This window comes from Haliotis asinina, chromosome 12 (genome assembly GCF_037392515.1).
Source record: "Haliotis asinina isolate JCU_RB_2024 chromosome 12, JCU_Hal_asi_v2, whole genome shotgun sequence".
In the NCBI taxonomy this organism is placed as follows: domain Eukaryota; kingdom Metazoa; phylum Mollusca; class Gastropoda; order Lepetellida; family Haliotidae; genus Haliotis; species Haliotis asinina.
Genome location: NC_090291.1, coordinates 9,179,013 through 9,198,837, shown reverse-complemented (window position 1 = coordinate 9,198,837; position 19,825 = coordinate 9,179,013). Strand labels below are relative to the sequence as shown.

Here is a 19,825-nt window from a genome sequence, read left to right as displayed (position 1 = left end):
TCACGTCATTCTGCTTTACTCAAGCATGAGAGTTGATAATTGAAAGACCAACACACTACAGACCAAGGGGACTGCAACATGCATAGTACTTGCAATAATATGATTTCCGGGTTTGAATTCAATGTTGTTCGTAACAGGCGGCTAAAGGGATCGGATGGTCTCATATGGGATCGAGTGGTCAGATCTGATGGAGTAGTAACGTGTAACGTATCCCATAGCTGGGATCGTTGCTCATAATATCAATCACTGGATTGTCCGGTCTTAATTAGATAATTTTGAGACCGACATCATACATCAGGGCCAAGATTTTCGAAGCTCTCATAGCGCTAAGATTGTCGTGAGTGCCATAGATTAACATTAACTTACGACTATCTTCGAAATTCTAGGCCCAGGAACATTGATGCTTGTGACATTAAACAACAACTAACAATAAACACACATTCGTGACATCAGCTGTCTACGGTGTTAACAACACCCGGTCAACCTATTTCGCCAAATTAGCATAATATCACTAGTCTAATGAAATGCATTACGACATATTACAAGACGCATTTCCCTCCAAACTTGTCAAATACATGCTTCATCAATCACTCAGTGTTGACCAATTTCAGTTGTTATTTGATGCTGACCATTGGAGACAATGGAAGCGGGGAACAGCGGTCAACAACATCCCACGCTTTTCCCACGTGCTTGTTAACATACGCGAGTGTGTATAAATAAATTATAACATAGGTCAATATTAATAGTTAATGGTTAATCTTGAGTTAACCCCATACCGCGAAAATATGCCTCTATGCAAACGCTTCCTCCAATTAGAAGTATTTCACTCGTGGTATACCGGTAGCATGCATTCACGTCAGTGAATGAGCCATTTCATCATCGTCAATGTACGGAGGTTTCTCGTTAAAGATGAATCACAAAGCTCTTTCTTTAACTGGGTTCAGTTATTTTGCTTGGTTTTTTGGTTTCACCGTGGGCTCAAATCGTTATTTCCGAGCACATATGTCGTCTTCGATCAACGTCAAATTCAACGTAACGCCGCTATTTACATTCACCTCAACGTCCCTACTGGCTTGCACGCAGGCCTGTATCGGTACATCTGGGTGCCACTCTTTTAATACGGGACCCGGAGGGAGATGTGAGCTTCTTGGTTCCTTCCTGTGTGACGGACGAGGGGATTTGGTGCAGGAAGTGGGATTTCGCTATTATGACATTGACCCTGACCTTGAGGATGGAGTAAGTGATTCGTTTATAATAATTTAAGGAATTGCGATTGTATTTTAGTTTAAGAAATCCTTCATGCGTTAACATACATTGTCGTTGGTTTAAAAAAGGGTACCGACATCGTTAATTATTTTGCTGGTGAAGAGGTGATATCACCTTGGATTGTTGCTTAAGAATCACGAGACTATCCGATTGGGATCAGCGTGTGAACGAACGTTTTAACTATTTTTATTAATTCCTAAATTTGCACACAGGTAGAGACCGAAATGGTACTTTAGCACAGTACATGCACAGGCCCCATAGTACACACCTGAATTGCAGCTACAGTGTATACGAGAACAGTAGGTGTCGTTTCGCGAAAGTGACGCTACACACAGCTGCAGTTTCACATGAAGTTGAATCATGTAAGTACGACAGAAGAACAAGCTGGGAGATTTAACATATACTACATTTGATCTGGTAAGTCAGCTCATCTATGATGCCTCCGCGAAGCTCGAGGTCCGCTCATATAAAACTAATCTTCGGCTTTCTAGTGTTTTCTTGAAAATCCTAACTCTCAAAAGCCTATGCGAAATTGAGTAAGTAAGGTTCTACGCTGTTTTCTACAAATATTCCAGCTGTACGACAACAGGTAAGCTCTTAAAGCTTCACACATTGTTCTCATGCACCGAATTTAGAACATGAATGTGATTTTTTAATAAGGATATGGGGTTCGCAAAAGACGTTTTCGTGCGGTTTGGCATCTTTTTAACGTTTATGTGAATGCTGAAACAAATAAACCTAATACATCCTGTGCAAGACTACAATTTGTGACAACCATAGATTCCTGCAGTTTTTGTAAAAAATAAAGTCTCTAGGAATCAATGTATTATATTTAATTGAGATAAATTTAACTTTTCATGTTTCCATGCTAATCTTGTTTCCTTGCATGCCTGAAATTTACTTTTGTTGCCTTCGTGTCGGAATATGCATATGTCGGAATTCTTGTGCTGCCAAGTAACAAATAAATATTTCCTCGTTTGTCCTAACCACCTAAGTCCGCCAGTCACCTCTCACAAGTTTTTGGGACCATTGTTCTGACAGGGTATGTCTGACGTTTGCAATAAAACGGTTACCAGGTAACGGTTAACGCGTTACTACAGTACGGTGCTTCTGTCATTCATATATACACAATATACGTTGTCCACTGGTCCCTCGGGGGCCATGGGCTCATGTACCCTCGAGGTTTGTTTCTGTTCCTCAAGCCCGAGGAATATAAACAAACCTCGAGGTTACATGAGCCAAAGGTCCCCGAGGGACAAGTGAACAACGTATTTATCTTACCGAACACGTGAATTTTAATTTTAAACTGTTTGAAGCACTTCTGTCGAATGCGAGGAGAATCGCCATTTTGCAGACGACACAAGGTAAACAGATTTAGAGTTATCTCCCTTCATCGATTTTTAATCGCAAAACATTGGTAATTTCCGTGCTTCATTGATTTCCCGCTATGACGTAATAGTTTGCTTGTCAGATACCGGTAGGGTGTTTCCCGACACACTCGCTGTCTGAAACACGAGGTGAGGTCCTCCGTCTTCAGGATCTAACACAAGTTAAATTTTCCATTCTTCTTCTGTTGTTCTTCCCCTTGGCCCAGAAAGGCTGTTTGTTGTTCATCCCTGTTCCTGTCGGTAGTAAAATATACTGAGGGAAACAAATAAGGTAACACCACTTCATGGCACTCCTTTATTCATTCTCAGATTTCAATTCAAAGCTGGTGATGAAAACTGGAAAAAAAAATTTCCCGTGTTCCTATATTTATTTTTATCCAGTATATCTTACTTAAAACGCATATACCATTGATAATACAGAGCGCCAAACATGTTTCAGCAAGTACAACTACATGCAAATATATCAATTAGGGGATACAACAAAATATTTCTTTGGTTAAGAGAAATTTCAAAATATTTTGAGTGATTGAGTTAATTTTACGCCGCCTGTGGCAATATTACAGCAATATTTTATTATTATTATTCCACTTTTTGTTGTACAGTAAGCTCATGTCTGTCATAAAATGTCATTAAGTATGTTTCATAGAAAAAAAACCTTCAAATAATGTCAATCGTCAATAAAGATTCATCAAAAAGGGTAGTTAGATAGACTGGTTCAAACATCCAGCTTATGGAAATTCTAAATATTTAAAAGTTTTCAAACCAGTATGAAGGTGTCAAGGTGTCAATATTGCAGTACAAAAATTGTGTGACAGTACTATGTCAAAGGCAAACCAGAATAAAAGTGTAGTGATTATAATAATCAAGACAGGGAGTTTAATATTCACCACAGTAACAGTAGGCCTCATCCAGCTTCTGAACTAACGTCAAGACAAGAGTATCCCAGGCTATAGACTGATCTTGTGGCTTCAGATATAGTGTTAGATGGGAGGCATAAACAAGCTCCCCTTATATGCTAAGAACAACTTGCAAGATCTTTGTATAAAAATCTATGGGTCACAACATGGATGGAATCCAGAAGGACTCTGTCTACATAGAGCACACAACCCCTCACAAAATTCACAGGTATAATGTAGTTCCAGCTACATGGCGGTGGTCTGTAAATAATCGAGTCAGGGCCTAGATTTTCGAAGCTGCCTTAGCGCTAAGAGAGTCGTAAGGTAATGGTAATAAAGGCCACTTACGACTATCTTAGCGCTAAGAGAGCTTCGAAAATCTACGCCCTGGATCTGACAAACCAGTGACGCACATCGATCTATGCATTTGGGATACGGTTACATGTGTCAACCAAGTCCACCCGATCCCGTTACTCACCTCTTACAACGAGCGTACGTTACTGAAGATCAATTGTAACCCGGATCTTCAAGGGTCACAAGTATAATGTACAATAGATGAAACGTTGTTGCACAATGTATACACGACAGCCTCGTAACATCTCACACGTTATAGAATTAATATGTATGTTCGTATTTCGATCACTGCCTAAAGGTTATGATGCTAAAAAATGAATACAATGGCTGTCATCGATCTTCACAGAGTTTACAGACGGCCTACGTGAGACCTGCATGCATGGAAGACCACAAGTGCTCCCAAAAGTGTCGTAAGTCTGTGGTACTTTATACAACAGAACCTCTCTAAACCAGACCTTCTCTAATTGTCATACTGTTTGTAATATGGTGCCTTCTAAATCATCCTCATCCTTTTCTCTTTTAACCGAACTTTGATCGATCTATTTGATTCTTCATTCCACTGATCTTATTGGTGTGTGATGGACACGTGTGGTCAGTGCTCTATAGCGTCGTACTTGTTAGTGTAACGTTGCGTCCCTTAGTCGTGCTCGAAATCTATGAACTTTGGTTCGAATCCCGCCAAAAATATTAAGGTGTCACTTCGGGATTTTCTGCGAAGTATTCATCCATCTTGAATGATTATGTGTACATTTTTCGAGGAAATTTGTTTTTATGTACTATCTGTGTATCGTTTTGACATTTCATGACCAGGGTCGATGCATATATTAGGGACGCCATGCGCGACAGACGCTGATTGTCGGGACGTCACGGCAGCGGCCTGTAGAGATGCCACGTGTCAGTGCAAGCCACACTTTCACACCAGACTCGCCTATGATTCATGTGTAGAAGGTATATAGTAACGTATTAATTTCATATACTAGTAAATCTTAAGTTTTTATAACTTTATGTACCCAGTTACTAAATTAATGTGAACATAGTTTTTTATATATTTTACAATGTGATGTTGCTAGAAAATTGCTAAAAGAGGCGCAAGACCATACTCATTCACTAATTATAAATCCTTGTGACTAATGGTGTTTTATCTAATCGTGAAGACTATGTAAACTTACTCGGACGAACACGCCGTTGACCTCTACACTGATAGTAACAGGAGCATCGCGACATTGCTGAAAGATTGAGTGTAGATTCGCTGATGATAGCATATCTTACACAGTATTGCAGCAATCAGTTGTCAGCTTATTGTGGGACAATAGTCATCACTATGGAATGCGACATTTTGGCTGTCGGTATTTGTTGCATTGTCGCGCTTTGGTTAGTTTTGACTTGTTATGCTTGGTTCTGCAAAAGGTGACAACGCCACAGTGTGACAACGCGAAAATGACCCTTGTATGATTTCCATAAACACTGTGCCCGAAACTTTGAGCTGCACTCAGCAATATCCCAGCTGCATGGCGACGGTTTAAATGATGAAGACTGAACCTGCGGCGGTATTCATACAGTTTCCTGGTTCACTTGGTTTTTCACTAAGATTCTTTAAGAGTTCTTATGTTTAAGAAACAATCTTAGCTAAAACTATTCTTACAACTTAGAATTTTCTAAGAAAATATCATGAGGCATGATGGCATCATAAGTGCCCGTGCGCAAATGAAGCTTCGTTTCCATGAGCCGCCATATTGGATAACTAAGAACTTTCTTAACTAGTTAAGTGTATTCATGAGGTTTCTTAAAGTTAAGACGTAAACTAAGTCTTTTCTTACAAGTTAAGAACGTTGTTATAGACACTAAGAACTCTTGGTGGGTTCAAGCATTCTTAACTCTTAAGAAAATTCTTAGAACCTTTATAAATACCGTCCCAGGCAATCAGGACATAAACATGAGTATCGATCACTACAACTAGGATACGATGACGTGTCAACCAAGTCAAGAAGCCTGACCAATCCCGTCAATCGCTTCTTACGACAAGCATGGGTTGCTGAAGACCAGTCCAGTTATGATGTCTCTGGATTAGCTATCTTTAACCACTGGATTGTCGGGTCGGAATTCCAATAATTACAGCTGCTGACATTGACAGGAATGAAGCAACATATTTATAACCCTCAACCATGTTCAATAGAGCAAACCTTAGACGTTTGGCCGTCCGCACGTTCCATTACAAAGTCATCTCTGTGTCCATCAGCTGCAGACTGTGCAGTGACGAGATGCTTTAATGACAGCACAATCGGTTCACTTGAAATTAATTATGGACACGCGAGTACAGTTTATAGTCCCTTTTCAATATGTATTGTCTATATAATTACGTGTCTCCTCAGTTAGAAAATGTTTTCCTGTAGCTCAAGACTGCACCTCCTTCAGCAACAACTTCACCGTCACCCGCGGCTACGCCCTCAAAGACTACAACAATGACATATATCTGTCCGGATACACGTTCAACCAGTGCAGGTTCGCCTGTATCAGCGCCACCTATCCCTGTCGCAGTTTTGAATTCAGTCCATCTTCGGGGACATGTTTTCTGAGTTCGAAATCTTGCTCCGACATGAAGACCGTGTTCTGCGGTACAAACATCCAGTTTGACTACTACAGCCGCGACTGCAACTAATTCCTGGTCTTGCAACATCGTCGGCGGCGAGGGAGCCAAGAGGTACAGTCTTCACTTGTTACCAAACCGGACTGGGTTCTATTCTTGCATAAACAATCCAATATAGTGGTGCAGTGTACTTTAACGTGGCTGTAATGTATATCATATTTTCCCATACAATTATTACCTTGTAAATAAGGCAATACTGGTGAAACCACTTTCTATGCATTCGTTCCACTTTCCATGTAAACATTACATGTCCCACAAAGTTTGCATAGATAGTCCCGGATGGGGGAGAATATCTTTAAACATGGCTACAAATCTTTATGTTGTACATTATGAACAAGGCGGTTCAATCATGCCAGAGTATTCTCACGCGATGTCTGAAGTTCTGTTAGTTCATGCAAAAACAATGTGTCAAACTAATATTGACAGACTTATTTGAAAATGTCTGTCTAATGTATATGAAAAAATAACATTTATCGCAGACTGTATTTATTGAGGCTCTGACGCAGTGAGAACTGACAGGGGTGGAGAATAAACTATTTATAAACCTCTTAATTATGTAAAACATGTTGACAAGTTATAAATCATTTTTTTCTCCCTGATCTGTTGTTATAACCTATATTTTACCTTTTTGTAATTCTGGACTTATATATATGGTATTCTTTCCTAAATACATGCATGTTCTACGAAACGAATCTGATGCAGTCCGCGTTATAACTGGAGCTCTTTTCAATAAACAGCCTTTACTAAGGTTGACCCTAACTCCCATTCTTTAACATTGCACTAGGTTACCTTAGTGACTTACGATCACCTTAGCGCTTTGCGAAAGGAGACCCTGGTCTTCACTATGTGAGGTGGCGACTAACGGGCTGGGGCTTATGTCATCGTGCCATGTCATCGTGCCCCAATAGCAAAGGTCGTTACTCATGTCAAAGACGGGATTGTCTGGTCTCTACAGACCAAACAGTAGCTACAGAAAGGAAGGCTACTTAACCATTGAAAACCCGTGAAAGAGTTGGTCTTCAGCAACCCATGCTTGTCACAAAAGTGCATGTAGATTCAAGTTACGTCACAGGGAAACATGGAGATACATGTAAACGCCTTTGCACTGAAACGAATGATTAAAAAGTTATTTGCAAAATATTCAGTCCAAAAAGATAGGTTGAAAACTATACTGCTTTACACATTCAGCCCTAGCCTATGAATGCATGATATAACATGTATTTCAAACGGCAACATTGCAACGATATTAAACATTAAAAGTCCGAATTGAGGGATAGAGCTGGACAGCGTAATGGACAATGGGCACACACATCTAAAATCGATCAAGTTCAGTGAAACACCTCAGAAATAGTGTGATCAAGCACACCCTGTTTCACGACACGCAACAACTCTCCAGCGCACAATCAGGAATCGGGTGATCAGTCTTCCTAACGTGGTTGACACATATCAAGGGCGATAGGATAGCTTAGTGGATAGAGCGTCCGCTAGTCATGCCGAAAACTCGGGTTCCATTCCCTACATGGGTACAGTGTGTGAAGCTCATTTCTGGTGTCCCTCGCCGTGAATACTGGAATATTGCTAGACGCTGCCGAAAACCCAACTCACTCACTGACACATATCGTATCCCAACTGCGTACGTCTATACCCATGAAGTCAATCACTGGGTTGTGAGGTCAAGACTCGATTATCTAGAGACCACCGTCACACAGCTGTAATACTGCCGAGTTCGAGGTTAAACAAGAAACAAAACTCGTGCTCTATAGATAAGATTATTATCTCGCTTCAAGTGCTTACCACAGATAGTAACAGAAAATATTATAACTATAATTCAATAAATATTATTTTTTATTTTAACAAGTGTCATTCCAATTAATGCATACATTTATCAATAATCGTGCACGGATGATGTCATTTGAACACGCCCATTTGATAACTGCACCAACAGTGTTCCCAAATCATAATGTTATCGTGAACAGGTCTGCGTCTTTACATACAGACACTATATCGACGCTACAAAAATCTGTCTTGATTATGTCCCAAACAGGTTCAAAATGGGCGGAATAACAGTTGGCATACCATAAATGGACTCCCTATGATTCGACCAGGTGTCCATGAAACTGGGAATCTTTTCCTAACCAGACTTTCAGCAGGGACATGCATGTGTATATGAATATTTACCTAGGAAAAATAAACAAACCTCGTGGGTACATGAGGCCATGGCCCCCGAGGGACCAGTGAATAACGTATTTATCTTACCGAACACCTGAATTTAATTTTGAACTGTTTGATTCACTTCTGTTGAATGCAAGGCGAATCGCCATTTTGCAGACGACACAAAGTATACAGATTTAGAGTTATCTCCCTTCCATCGATTTTCGATCGCAAACATCGGTAATTTCCGTGCTTCATGCGTGATTCAATGTTATTCGAGATAAAGAAGTACTACCATGAAGCACCAGAAGAGTTCGGAATTCCCAGCGGTATACATTGAAAATAATACATCGATCGCCTGTAAGCGGGGTACATTGGAAATAATAGAATAGCGCTTAGCCAATCAGAAAGCGACATTCATGTGTGAGGTAAGATAAATATGTATATCCATAATATCTATGTTTACCCATTCAGCAGGAACATACATGTACATATATGTGTGTGTTAACAAGCTGAATAGTGAAGATTTTCCCCTAATTTGGGGGATACAGCGAAAATCTCACTGTTATTTCAACATTTGAAAGTCAAAATTAATAAACGTTGAAATTAATTACCGTTCACTATATATCAGTGATTCTACAAAATTAATTGTCTGAAATATCGTACTAAGTCTCTAGGTTAAAAACTAATGTTAAAAAAACAATTACGTGGTTTGTAACACCAACCACGTCATAATGAAGCGATCCCTTTAAATTTGTTTATGGTATTGTTTCAACATATCTGATTTACAACATGTTACATTCAATTCATATCGCAAGAAACAAATAGAGGGGTTGGTTGATCATGTGGCACTATAAGGAGGAGGCGCCACGGTGTAAATGGGTGCCGGGTTCTGCACTCCGTATTGGGGGCCGAGCGCCATGCTGTTCTGCACCACTGTCTGGCTGCTGTATGCAACGGGAGAACGCTGAAAATAGATAATGTGGTATGGGGTTATCAGTCAATAGGCGCGCTTGAAAGATATGTCAGTGAACTCCTGAAGACGATCTTCGTCGTGTGAGGTTATTAGTGAATGAGTGGGTTTAAAAAATGTTTCAGCCTGTGAAGTATCCGGTGTTTGTCGTAAGTTGCAACTAACGGGATCGGGTGATCAAGATCGTTGACTTGGTTGACACATGTCATCGTATCCCAATTGCTTAGATCGATGTTCATGGTATCAATCACTGGACTGTTCCATTTAGCTCCGTTTGATAACAGATAGCTATAATACAGCTGGTGCTGAATTTTGCAGTGGGTGAGTGAGTTTAGTTCTACGCCGCACTCAGCAATATTCCAGCTATATGGCGGTGGTCTGGAAATAATCGATCCTGGACCAGACCCGTGTGTAGCGTAAGACGTTAGTAAATGCAGAAGAAGGGTGTACAAAAATTGTCCGATTACGGCAAACGAACCAGTTTAGTTCAAACAAATGATGAAACTATACTGAGCAGCAAAAGGAACGCAACTCTGTTGTTTGTTTTTGTTTGTTTGTTTGTTTGTTTTTTGTGTTTTTTTGTCAAGTTTTTGAACAGAACACTTAAACATGAACGTTTACTTTTATGAGATTTCATTTTTTCGAAAATTGCGTTTCTTTTGCTGTTCAGTATACATTCAAAGAACAGTGCAGTAAACAACGATTATACAGATCCAAATGGACCACCAATATCGTTGGTTTTACGCGTTTTAAACTATACAGCAAGAGGCGGGATCAAACAAACGGTTCGTGATATTCGTCATTTCGTGATAAACGTGAAGGTCCCGGGGTAGAATAGGCCTTCAGCAACCCATGCTTGCCAAAAAAGACGACTATCTTGCCATAAGAGGCGACTAACGGGATCGGGTGGTCGGGTTCGCTGACTTGGTTGACACATGTCATCGGTTCCCAATTGCGATGCTCATGTTGTTGATCGCTGGATTGTCTGGTCCAGACTCGATTATTTACAGACCGTTGGAATATTTGCTGAGTGCGGCGAAAACTAAACTCACTCACTCGTGATAAACGTGGTCAGTATACACGTAATTCACAGCACTTCGTTTAGTATCACTGATAAGGCTTCAATCAGGACTTCAACAGTCATACCCAAAACACAGTCCCGTATGTTCTTCGTCTGTAGACTGCAAAAGAAAGCCCCATGAATATGAGGATGGTGCAGATGACGGCGATAACAACTCCGGCAATGGTTCCTGCTCCCCAGCTACAGGCAGAGGTTTCATCGGAGTCGTCCGTGCAGTCGTCGTAGCCGTCACAAGTGACGAGGCTGTCCACACACCGGCCGTTGTCACAATCGAATTCGCCATATTCGTCACAGATACCTGCAGAAGAAGATGGTGTTAAACTACTTATTTTGTTTCATTGTTTGTGATTTATGCCACACTCAGCAATATTCAACCATATGCGGACGGTCTATAAATAAGCGAGTCTGTTCGAGACAATCCAGTGATCAACAGCATGGGCATCGATGTACGCCACATGTACCGTTAGAATGCCTGGTCTGGATTCGATTATTATTGGTTAACATATCTCGTATTTCAGTTGGATAGATGGATTTTCATGCTGCTTATCACTGGATTGTCCGGTGCAAGTTCAATTATTTTCAGTCCCATATAGCTGGAATATTGCTGAGTGTGACTTAAAACTAACTCGCCTACTCATAGGTCTGCTTCGTACTTGTTGCTGGGTTTACCACTCAAATTCACTAGTGGGCAAAAGGCAGTAAACACCCTTATTAATGATCAGTAAAATCAAAGGAAAATATACAATGTTTTAGGTTATGGCACATTTAATGAAAGCAGCTTTGGGGACAATGCACCAACAGTGTCTATGAGAAACTATGAAGAACACTTGTCATGTAATGGACAGTTCACAGATACACCAAGAGCCAATCATGGAATGTCTGAGTCATTTCAAGTCCCTGCTCACGCATGCACATCCTTAGTAACGAATGTAGCCACCTCTGGCAGCAATACACGCCAAAACTAGCCGTCTCATTGATGTCGACAGCCGACGAACGACATCATTCGGAATCCTATTCCTCCTGAATTCCCGAGAGCGTCTTCAAGTTCTTGTCGACTCGTTAGGATCGTGGTCGCCTCCTAATCTGGCGATTCAGGTGATCCCACAAGTGCTCTATGGGGTTTATGTCCGGTGAGCGTGCTAGCCATGGAAGGAAGAACTTGGACATTCTTGACGTTCATGAGGTTCTGGCAATTCGCGCTGTGTGGGACCTGCCGTTGTCGTGCTGCAGACGTGTTCCCTGTTGCTGCTGGCGAAGAAATGGTATTGCCACGGGTTGAAGAATACCATGTCTCTACACCTGAGCGTTCAAGTTTCCACGTATTACGACCAATCGTTTACGTTGATTCCCACATATTCCTCCCCACACCATCACACCGCCTCCAAAAAGGAGACACTTCTTGGACGCAGTTCGGCGTTAGTCTTTCTTTCCTCCGACGGTATACTCGCTCTCGACCATCATTATGGAACATGGTGAATCGACTGTCATCTATAAAAAAAAAAACAAAAAAAAACACTGGCTGCCAATTTCGCAGCAGCCAGCGACGTACAGTTCTTTCTAACTGTAACCTGCGTCGATGATGTTCCTGAGTCAATGCCGTTCCCCGTGAAGCTCTGATACCTGCTGCACGTAGATGACGCAGCACATGATAACACGTCCTAGAGCCGTTGAAGTTGCCGTTGCCGCCGCTTCCGTTGCTGTGATGACTCGCTTGCGCAGATGAAAACTACGCAGAGTTTTTTCCAAATCTCCGAGATGCACGTTTTGCCATTTTTCGCAAACTCAAGTGCTCTACAAACTCAAGTGCTATACAGCCAACATGCTGCTTTTGGGCGCATGATTAGTCATTGTGTGGGCGAACCGTTTATGGTAAGTAATCGAATTGGGGTCAGACAAACCAGTGATTAATATTGTCGCCAAATAGATGATAACAAGATGACAGGAAGGTCACAAGACCTGATCATTTAGTCGTCTTCCAAAACCGAAGGGTGTTGGGATCCATCCCATATGGCTACAGTGGAAGCCCTCTAGAACATGCTGGTTTTGCGAAAAACACATCATGCGTCAGTGTGTAAATTTTGTCCAATGCACTATTTGCATTCACACGTTTTGGTTTTGAATTGATGTATTGTTTGAATTTAGTGTCAGAAACTGTTTCCCTGCCAAGTTGATACTTAGGTGAAAGATCATTTTGAGCAGACCAATGAATTGCATCACAATCTTCCATCAGCTGAATTTTTTGTTCCAAAGTTAATTCTCATCTAGCCGGCATGACTGGTATAGCCATCTTAACACGGTTAGTGACTGACAAATTGTGACACGACAATTGATTAATAATTTAAGTGAAACGAGTCACTCACCAATTTGCCTAATCCTTTTCCATAATCCTTTCTTCAGGCAACATCAATAAGCTTAATGCTGATGGTAATCCGCATAATGTTCATACACATTCAGCCTATCAGCAGGAGAGCCGAGATACCGGATGGCGGTTTACAGAAAGCTGCGTTACTGTATTTGTATTTTACAATCATTTGGCCGATCTTTCTTATGCCGGAAAAGCCTGACGCCCGATTAGACGTCGTGTAAGCGATCATAAATTAACTAGCTTTCTCCTGGACTAAATTCTAGTGCCAATATTGAAAGCATGCCGGATTTGAGGGCTGCCGGCTGGGGGAGCTTCAATTGTATAATAACTCGATTTTTCGTGGGTCATGGGCTGGTTTGTGAGGTGACAGATTTTGCGTCATCTAGTCACAGTGGTATGAGTCGAGGCTAATACTTTCTTGCATACTCCTAGAACGTACAACTGGAGCAAAGAATAATTGCATCGTACATTGTATGATCCAGATTCGATTGTTTCAAGCCCATTTCTGGAAGTCCCTCTCCTTCATATTGCTAGAATATTGTTAAATGCGGCGTAAAACTAAACTCACCCGCTCTCTCACTCACCCACTCTCTCGATTGTTTCGAATAGTCATACACCTGTAACTTCAAGAACGTGGCTTTAAACGACACATCATCTTACCCTGAAACCTATCGCTGTGTAATAGCGTCGGTTTTAACATTGACCTTTGGCGTTATATATGACAGGCGAACTCACCATAGGCAAACTGTGACACCAAGATCCGGAACGACCCGGTGCTCCCCGATTGGAGACGTTTGAGCCTGACCACTACACTGTCGCCATTGCTTGTCCAGGGCTGGTCAAACGGCGTCGTGTAGCCACACACACCCGATCGACCTGAAATACACACACGCGCCTCCTTATCTTGTAATATATTATAATAGATAGGTTTCAGACACGTGTACAACCAGGACACAACCTTGGGGAAAACGTGCTATTTGTTGAGTAACTGCTGGTCAGAAATAACTCTTTACAAATGCGATGTGATAAGAGGAAAGCGCAAAGTGATATACTAAGGAAACGTGAAATCTAATTTGATGATACCGGAACTGAAAAAACCCTTACATAAGTGTTATGAAGTGGCTGAAACAAATTCACATGCTTGTTTGCAAAGCGATGTTTCAAGTGCAAGATTTAAGAATTGGCAATCTAGTGTCAGTGCAAGGTGGCAGGGTCGCTCAGTGGTTAAATAGTACGCTCGTCACCCCGGTTCTATTTCACAAGAGGGTACAATGGAAGAAGCTGAGATATTGCAGGAATATAGCTAAAAACGTCGCAAAGCCATACTCACACACGACTGTCAGTCACGCCTTGGTTTTGTGCAAAGACGCCGATATATATATATAGGTATGAACACAGAAATATCCCAGTGCCGAAAGGGTTGGTGGGAGAGATTAGTGGTTAAAGTGTCCGCTCGTCACGCCGAAGACCCGTCCTGTTCGATTACCCAAATAGGTACCATGTGTAAAACTTATTTCTATTGTCCCTCGCCGTGACATTGCTGGAATATTGCTAAAATCGGTTAAAAATTGAGTTAACTCACGCACTCATCAAATACCATAATGGTCATTATTTTAATGTCAACCCATCGACGTATGACATCAGTAATGCGAAAATGTTACATTATCAGCCGCCGTATATTGCGGGAATATTGCTCAGTGCGACTTTGCACAAACAAACAAACAAACAAACAAGCAAACAAAACGCACAATGGCTGTTAACAAGAGTTCCAAAGAAAGTTGACCACAAATCACTAAAGAGACGGGTGGGGTACTCCAGTGGTTAATGCGTTCGCCAGCGGTTCGATTCCCCACGGTGCGTGAAACCCATTTCTTATGTCCCCAGCTGTGATGTTGCTGAAATATTGCTAAAAGTGGCGTAAAATTTACTCATTCAAGTGTCACTTACTGCTCAGGAAGGTGCCAGACGGGTCCATGACGTCCACGCGGCTGAGGGAACAGTCGCCCAATAAACTGTCAGCAAGGGAGATGCCGAGGAACTTCACAGAGAGGTAGGCGTTGGTGTGGTAGATGTTGCTTGCCGTCAATGTAACCGAACACGTGTCCTCGGTAGGCCAGGAGTAGCTCTTTAGTTTCAGGATCACGGACTCATAGACATAGATGGTACTGCCACAGTTGAAGTCCATGGACTCTGGTGAAAAACACACGATGATTCAGGGAGATGTTCAAAAAGTCTGGTAGAGATTTTTTTCTATAGTCACTATTACGTATTATGATACTGATAATGAGACATTATCCATAAACCGGCAACCACTGCTTCATGAAAGAAGAGAGGCGGTGGAGTAGCCTTGTGGTTAAAGTGTTCGCTAGTCACGCCGAAGACCCGGGTTCGATTCCCAACAGTGAACCATGTCTGAAGCCTATTTCTGGAATATTGCTAAAAGCAGTGTAAAATTATACACACTATCCCGTGATGGAAGGAAGGAAGGAAGAGACCGGTGATCATGAAGATCTGGGCTGGAGTTGATCTTCAGTAGCCTTGTCGTAAGAGGCGACTAAAGGTACCAGGTCATCGGACACTCTAACGTGGTCGACTCATGTCATTGTATCCAATTGTGCTGATCGATGCTCGTGCTGTTGATCACTGGGTTGTCTGGTCCAGACTCAGTTATTTACAGACCACTGCTAGATAGCTGGAATACTAGTATTGCTGAGTGCGGCGTAAAACTAAACTCACTCACTAACTCAGCCACGAAGGTAGCAATACTCCATGGAGAGAACATCTTTCACATAGACTTCATGTACTTATAGACTAACGCTCTCATGTACATAAATGTGATAAAAATAAACAATTTGTTATCATTTGAAACGGTGCCCCAGTGAGATGGGAAATTCAGGCCTGAACCTGAGGAAACGTTGACATGCAGATTTTCCGCATTGCAGAAAGGGTTAGACAGAACGGAAAATAATGCCGCTCCGGAAGTGTGCGACAAACGTTTACTGGGGCAGTGTGATAACGGTTGCTAGGTTTCGAGTAACGGACTCCATGATACGGCCTAAAATGATAATCGAGTGTAACTAAAGACTATAGTGCGCTAATATTACCTTCACACCATTACATGTAGTTGGTCAGTATGGACATGCTTCTCCAGTTTTTCGGATTTATCTTGGATAATCGGAAGTAATTACACATTTTTAACATGTGTCATATTTGGGATTACACTTTCTTAGTAATTTACAGATTTTTGCACTTTGTTCGTCCCATACGGGATTCGAACTCACACCCTCAGAGTCAGTCATCTAATCGCCAGCACAAAAGTCAAATGCTTAACCCACTCAGCCACCACGACTTCTACAATCATGTACTTGAGAAACTGTAATCCCATGTGTTACATGTCGCCATTTCCTAAAAGACATTGTGTCATTTTACATTAATTTCATCCACACATCCTTCTACTTAGTTGTCTTAATGTGGTCATTTTTGCTGAGATTTCTAACAAGAATGAGACATATCCTGTTTTAGTTGCGTTGGTACTACGAAAACCTCATGCGGTCACTTTTGACTCTTAACTAAAACGATATTGACACAAATGGATGATGATATATCCGCACAAACTGAGGATGTGGCCGAGTGAAAGAGTGAGTTCAGTTTTATGCCCCGCTCAGCAATATTCCAGCTATGGCGGCGGTCTGTAAATAATCGAGTCTGGACCAGACAGTCCAGTGATCAACAGCATGAGCATTGATATGTGCAACCAATGGAACCGATGACACGTGTCACCCAAGTCAGCGAACCTGAACACCCGATCCATTTAGTCGCCTCTTACGACAGGCATAGTCGCCTTTTATGGCAAGCATGGGTTGCTGAAGGCCTATTCTACCCCAGACCTTCACTGGTCCGATATTGCCGAAGCAAGCCCTTTGACTGGTTGATGTTTGTTAAGGAAACATGTGCTGGAAAAAAGAATCTTACATTTCCAAGGCAAGCAATCGATCAACGTAGAAATTCCCGCGAATTCATAAAGAATGTGCAAATATACAGGCGTTGACCAGGCTTGCTTCGACCACACACCCAGTATTATACAGATATATGTCGTCATCCATTTGTGCCAAGTTCGTTTAGTTGAGAGTCAAAATCGGGTTTTAATCGGCTAACGAAATAACAATAAATGTAGGTGTCACGAGTGATGTTCGATAGGCCAATTATCCATTATGGTATTTACATTAGTTTCAATCGATTGCATGCGACAGTAGCGTAGCGATCGGCAAAATAGGATGGTAGGGTGCACGTGTCTGGCCTTGTCAGAATGTGTTACTTAGGATATTGTGAAGCCTATCTAGTCGAGGGGTCGTCTCAGATTTTGTTAAGGTTAGCTTCACAAAGATACGAGAGCCTATGTGCTAGACGACATGTTGGCATTACGTAGCATGAGAGTTATCCACCTTTCATGGAAAGGGAGACTACTCTCAAAAAAATCCACAACATACCGCATGTAAAACAAATGTCCCAAAATTAAGTGTTGACCACTTCAGGCTGAACCTTGTAAAACAGTACTCATAGAAAGGATTACAGATGCTTAATTGTAGTGGCCGAAACGCTGAATGTGTAATGGATATATATCGGTTTGGCCAGACAGTAGACATCACACCGAAAACGCTTTACATTTTATCTTCACGAATGTAAAGTATACACAGATAAGCAGAAACATGTATTTATTTTCCCATACCTGTAACCCGGACAGCATAATGATAAAAAACATGTTTAAATCAATTATAGTTAGGGGTCATCTGGTCACTTGAACGTCATTTACGATACACGTGAAAAATTTAATTGAATGTTCTTTCTAAAGTAAATGTACATATAATTTCAGCTTTATACCGAAACACATTCAGCTATGAGAAGACTATGGATGAATAAAGCCCAAATCATATATAGTTTAGTAGAGAATAATCGGCTTAGTAACAGCTATCTGTGGATTATTTCCAAGTTCCCCGCGGCAAACAAATCAGGGATTAAAGGTTCTTTACGACAGAATACCACAACACACCTTTGCCTTGTAAAACGATTGTATTCTCAAGATTGAATAAGCGCAACTGTATTAAAAAAAAAACATTACGCAACTCTGATCAGCGGTTGATCAGAGACCCTCTCTTGCTCTCGGAGATATCACTCCTCATTGTGTGTGTGTGTGTGTGTGTGTGTGTGTGTGTGTGTGTGTGTGTGTGTGGTTGGGGGTGGGGGGAGTCTCTGTCTCTGTGTGTGTGTGTGTGTGTGTGTGTGTTAAACATTATTTCGTGCTTGCTGCCTCATGACGATGATGGACGCAATGATGTCATATACAAAATTTACTTGCATAAATTGTCTACATACATCTTTTAGAATTGATAGCTAAGCATATGAGAGAAAAAAGCTCCATCTCGATCTCAACCTATCTCCATTTGATGTCGTGTTTTCCGCGTCGCTTTATCGCCTTCTCATGTAGTGTTATCAGTTTGTTGATACTGCTATTTCGTGTTTAGTTGCATTGCAATGTTGCCATATAGGGTCTCCAGGTCGTGTCCTATTATCGCTGTCACCTGGACTTTGACGGTATGGTGGTGTCCCCATCAGCCCCACGCATAATCGAAGCAACGAGAAAATGCACGATATTCTAAGTTTTGAAATATCATAACCATTTCAAATGTTTAGTCTATTTCCAAAGGAGAGGTATGAGTTGTAGTCGACTTCCTTATCTGGAGTGTCATGTTAATGAATGCTGCCTCATAGATACGTCTATGTATCAGAGCATGGACACTCAATTTACATTAATAGATATGGACATATATATAGTTAAAGGTGATATCATGAAATGGACTATTTAACGTCTAGCAGATGGCGGATTAGCGTCAGCAAACAATGTATTCTTTTTAGAATAAAGAATTGGCGGGTCCCTTGTGACGTTGTCATTTGTCATAAAGTCTTATTGATTGATGCCCCAATAGTTTCATTATGGCTTAGATGTATAAGTCAAAGTCAATTTATTCATGTCCATCTGTTTAATATGTAAATATGCATCATGTATACAACTATCTGTTGATACGTCTACTCAGGCAGAGAAATGGACGGGCGGAGAGACAGATCCTAATAGGACAAGGGGACTCCGTCACTGACTCGTTACGCCCTCTCCGTCCCCTGTCTCGAGCCCTCACTCACGGCTGCCAGTTCCCGTTAAATACAAACTCCACATTAAGACTAAAGTCTAATTTGTCGATCCTTACACCCAAAAGTAAACGATACATTCCCCACCCTTCTCATGGCTAATACTGTGGAGATCGGCGATGCTGAACGTTGGAAGACCACAACAGTACTAATGGCTCTACTGGGATAGCCAAGTCTTACCTGTACTAGGGTAGCCAAATACTGTCACGGTAGCCTGTAGAAGTAAACACAAGAGGAAAAGAGACGCCATTTTGATACCGATCCAGTACTTATCTCACTAGAGATAGGCGGTGCAGACTGACCTTTGACGAAGTAGTTAAGACAGGGTCTCGAATTACTACAACCTATCAGGAGTCATTTCATCATATAACTCCATAGTCAGGTGATGTCATTCCAGCCTCAATATTGTAAACTGATAAAAAATTAATTTGGAAATTGCTAAAATACGTTCCTGGGTATATCGGGTTCTCCGCAAACTTTGATAAAGTCAAATTCCTAGAATTGAGCGC

The 19,825-nt window shown here is 41.4% G+C and overlaps 2 protein-coding genes across 2 annotated transcripts; one reads left to right on the top strand and one right to left on the bottom strand.

Moving 5' to 3' along the window:
• Nucleotides 1-909: 909 nt before the first annotated feature.
• Nucleotides 910-6,560, top strand: LOC137258733 (uncharacterized). The gene is made up of 4 exons (XM_067796426.1): nucleotides 910-1,236; nucleotides 4,251-4,314; nucleotides 4,715-4,852; nucleotides 6,295-6,560. The coding sequence occupies exons 1-4, from the start codon at nucleotides 910-912 to the stop codon at nucleotides 6,558-6,560; spliced, it is 795 nt and encodes a 264-aa protein (XP_067652527.1).
• A 1,815-nt stretch (nucleotides 6,561-8,375) lies between these two features.
• LOC137257659 (uncharacterized) lies at nucleotides 8,376-19,825 on the bottom strand. The gene is made up of 5 exons (XM_067795018.1): nucleotides 19,497-19,825; nucleotides 15,066-15,308; nucleotides 13,854-13,994; nucleotides 10,819-11,051; nucleotides 8,376-9,666 (listed from the first exon to the last, which is right to left on the bottom strand). Exons 1-5 carry the CDS (start codon nucleotides 19,564-19,566, stop codon nucleotides 9,541-9,543), a joined length of 813 nt encoding a protein of 270 aa, XP_067651119.1. The 5' UTR covers nucleotides 19,567-19,825; the 3' UTR covers nucleotides 8,376-9,540.

Excerpts from the sequence above, each read along its gene's own strand:
- LOC137257659 (XM_067795018.1), bottom strand. The coding sequence starts at position 19,566 with ATGGCGTCTCTTTTCCTCTTGTGTTTACTTCTACAGGCTACCGTGACA. Across the intron at positions 13,995-15,065 it reads GTCTGGCACCTTCCTGAGCA|GTCGATCGGGTGTGTGTGGC; the intron begins GTAAGTGACACT and ends TGTGTATTTCAG. Across the intron at positions 11,052-13,853 it reads GGTGTCACAGTTTGCCTATG|GTATCTGTGACGAATATGGC; the intron begins GTGAGTTCGCCT and ends CTTCTTCTGCAG.
- LOC137258733 (XM_067796426.1), top strand. The coding sequence starts at position 910 with ATGAATCACAAAGCTCTTTCTTTAACTGGGTTCAGTTATTTTGCTTGG. Across the intron at positions 1,237-4,250 it reads ACCCTGACCTTGAGGATGGA|AGTTTACAGACGGCCTACGT; the intron begins GTAAGTGATTCG and ends CGATCTTCACAG. Across the intron at positions 4,315-4,714 it reads CAAGTGCTCCCAAAAGTGTC|GGTCGATGCATATATTAGGG; the intron begins GTAAGTCTGTGG and ends TTTCATGACCAG.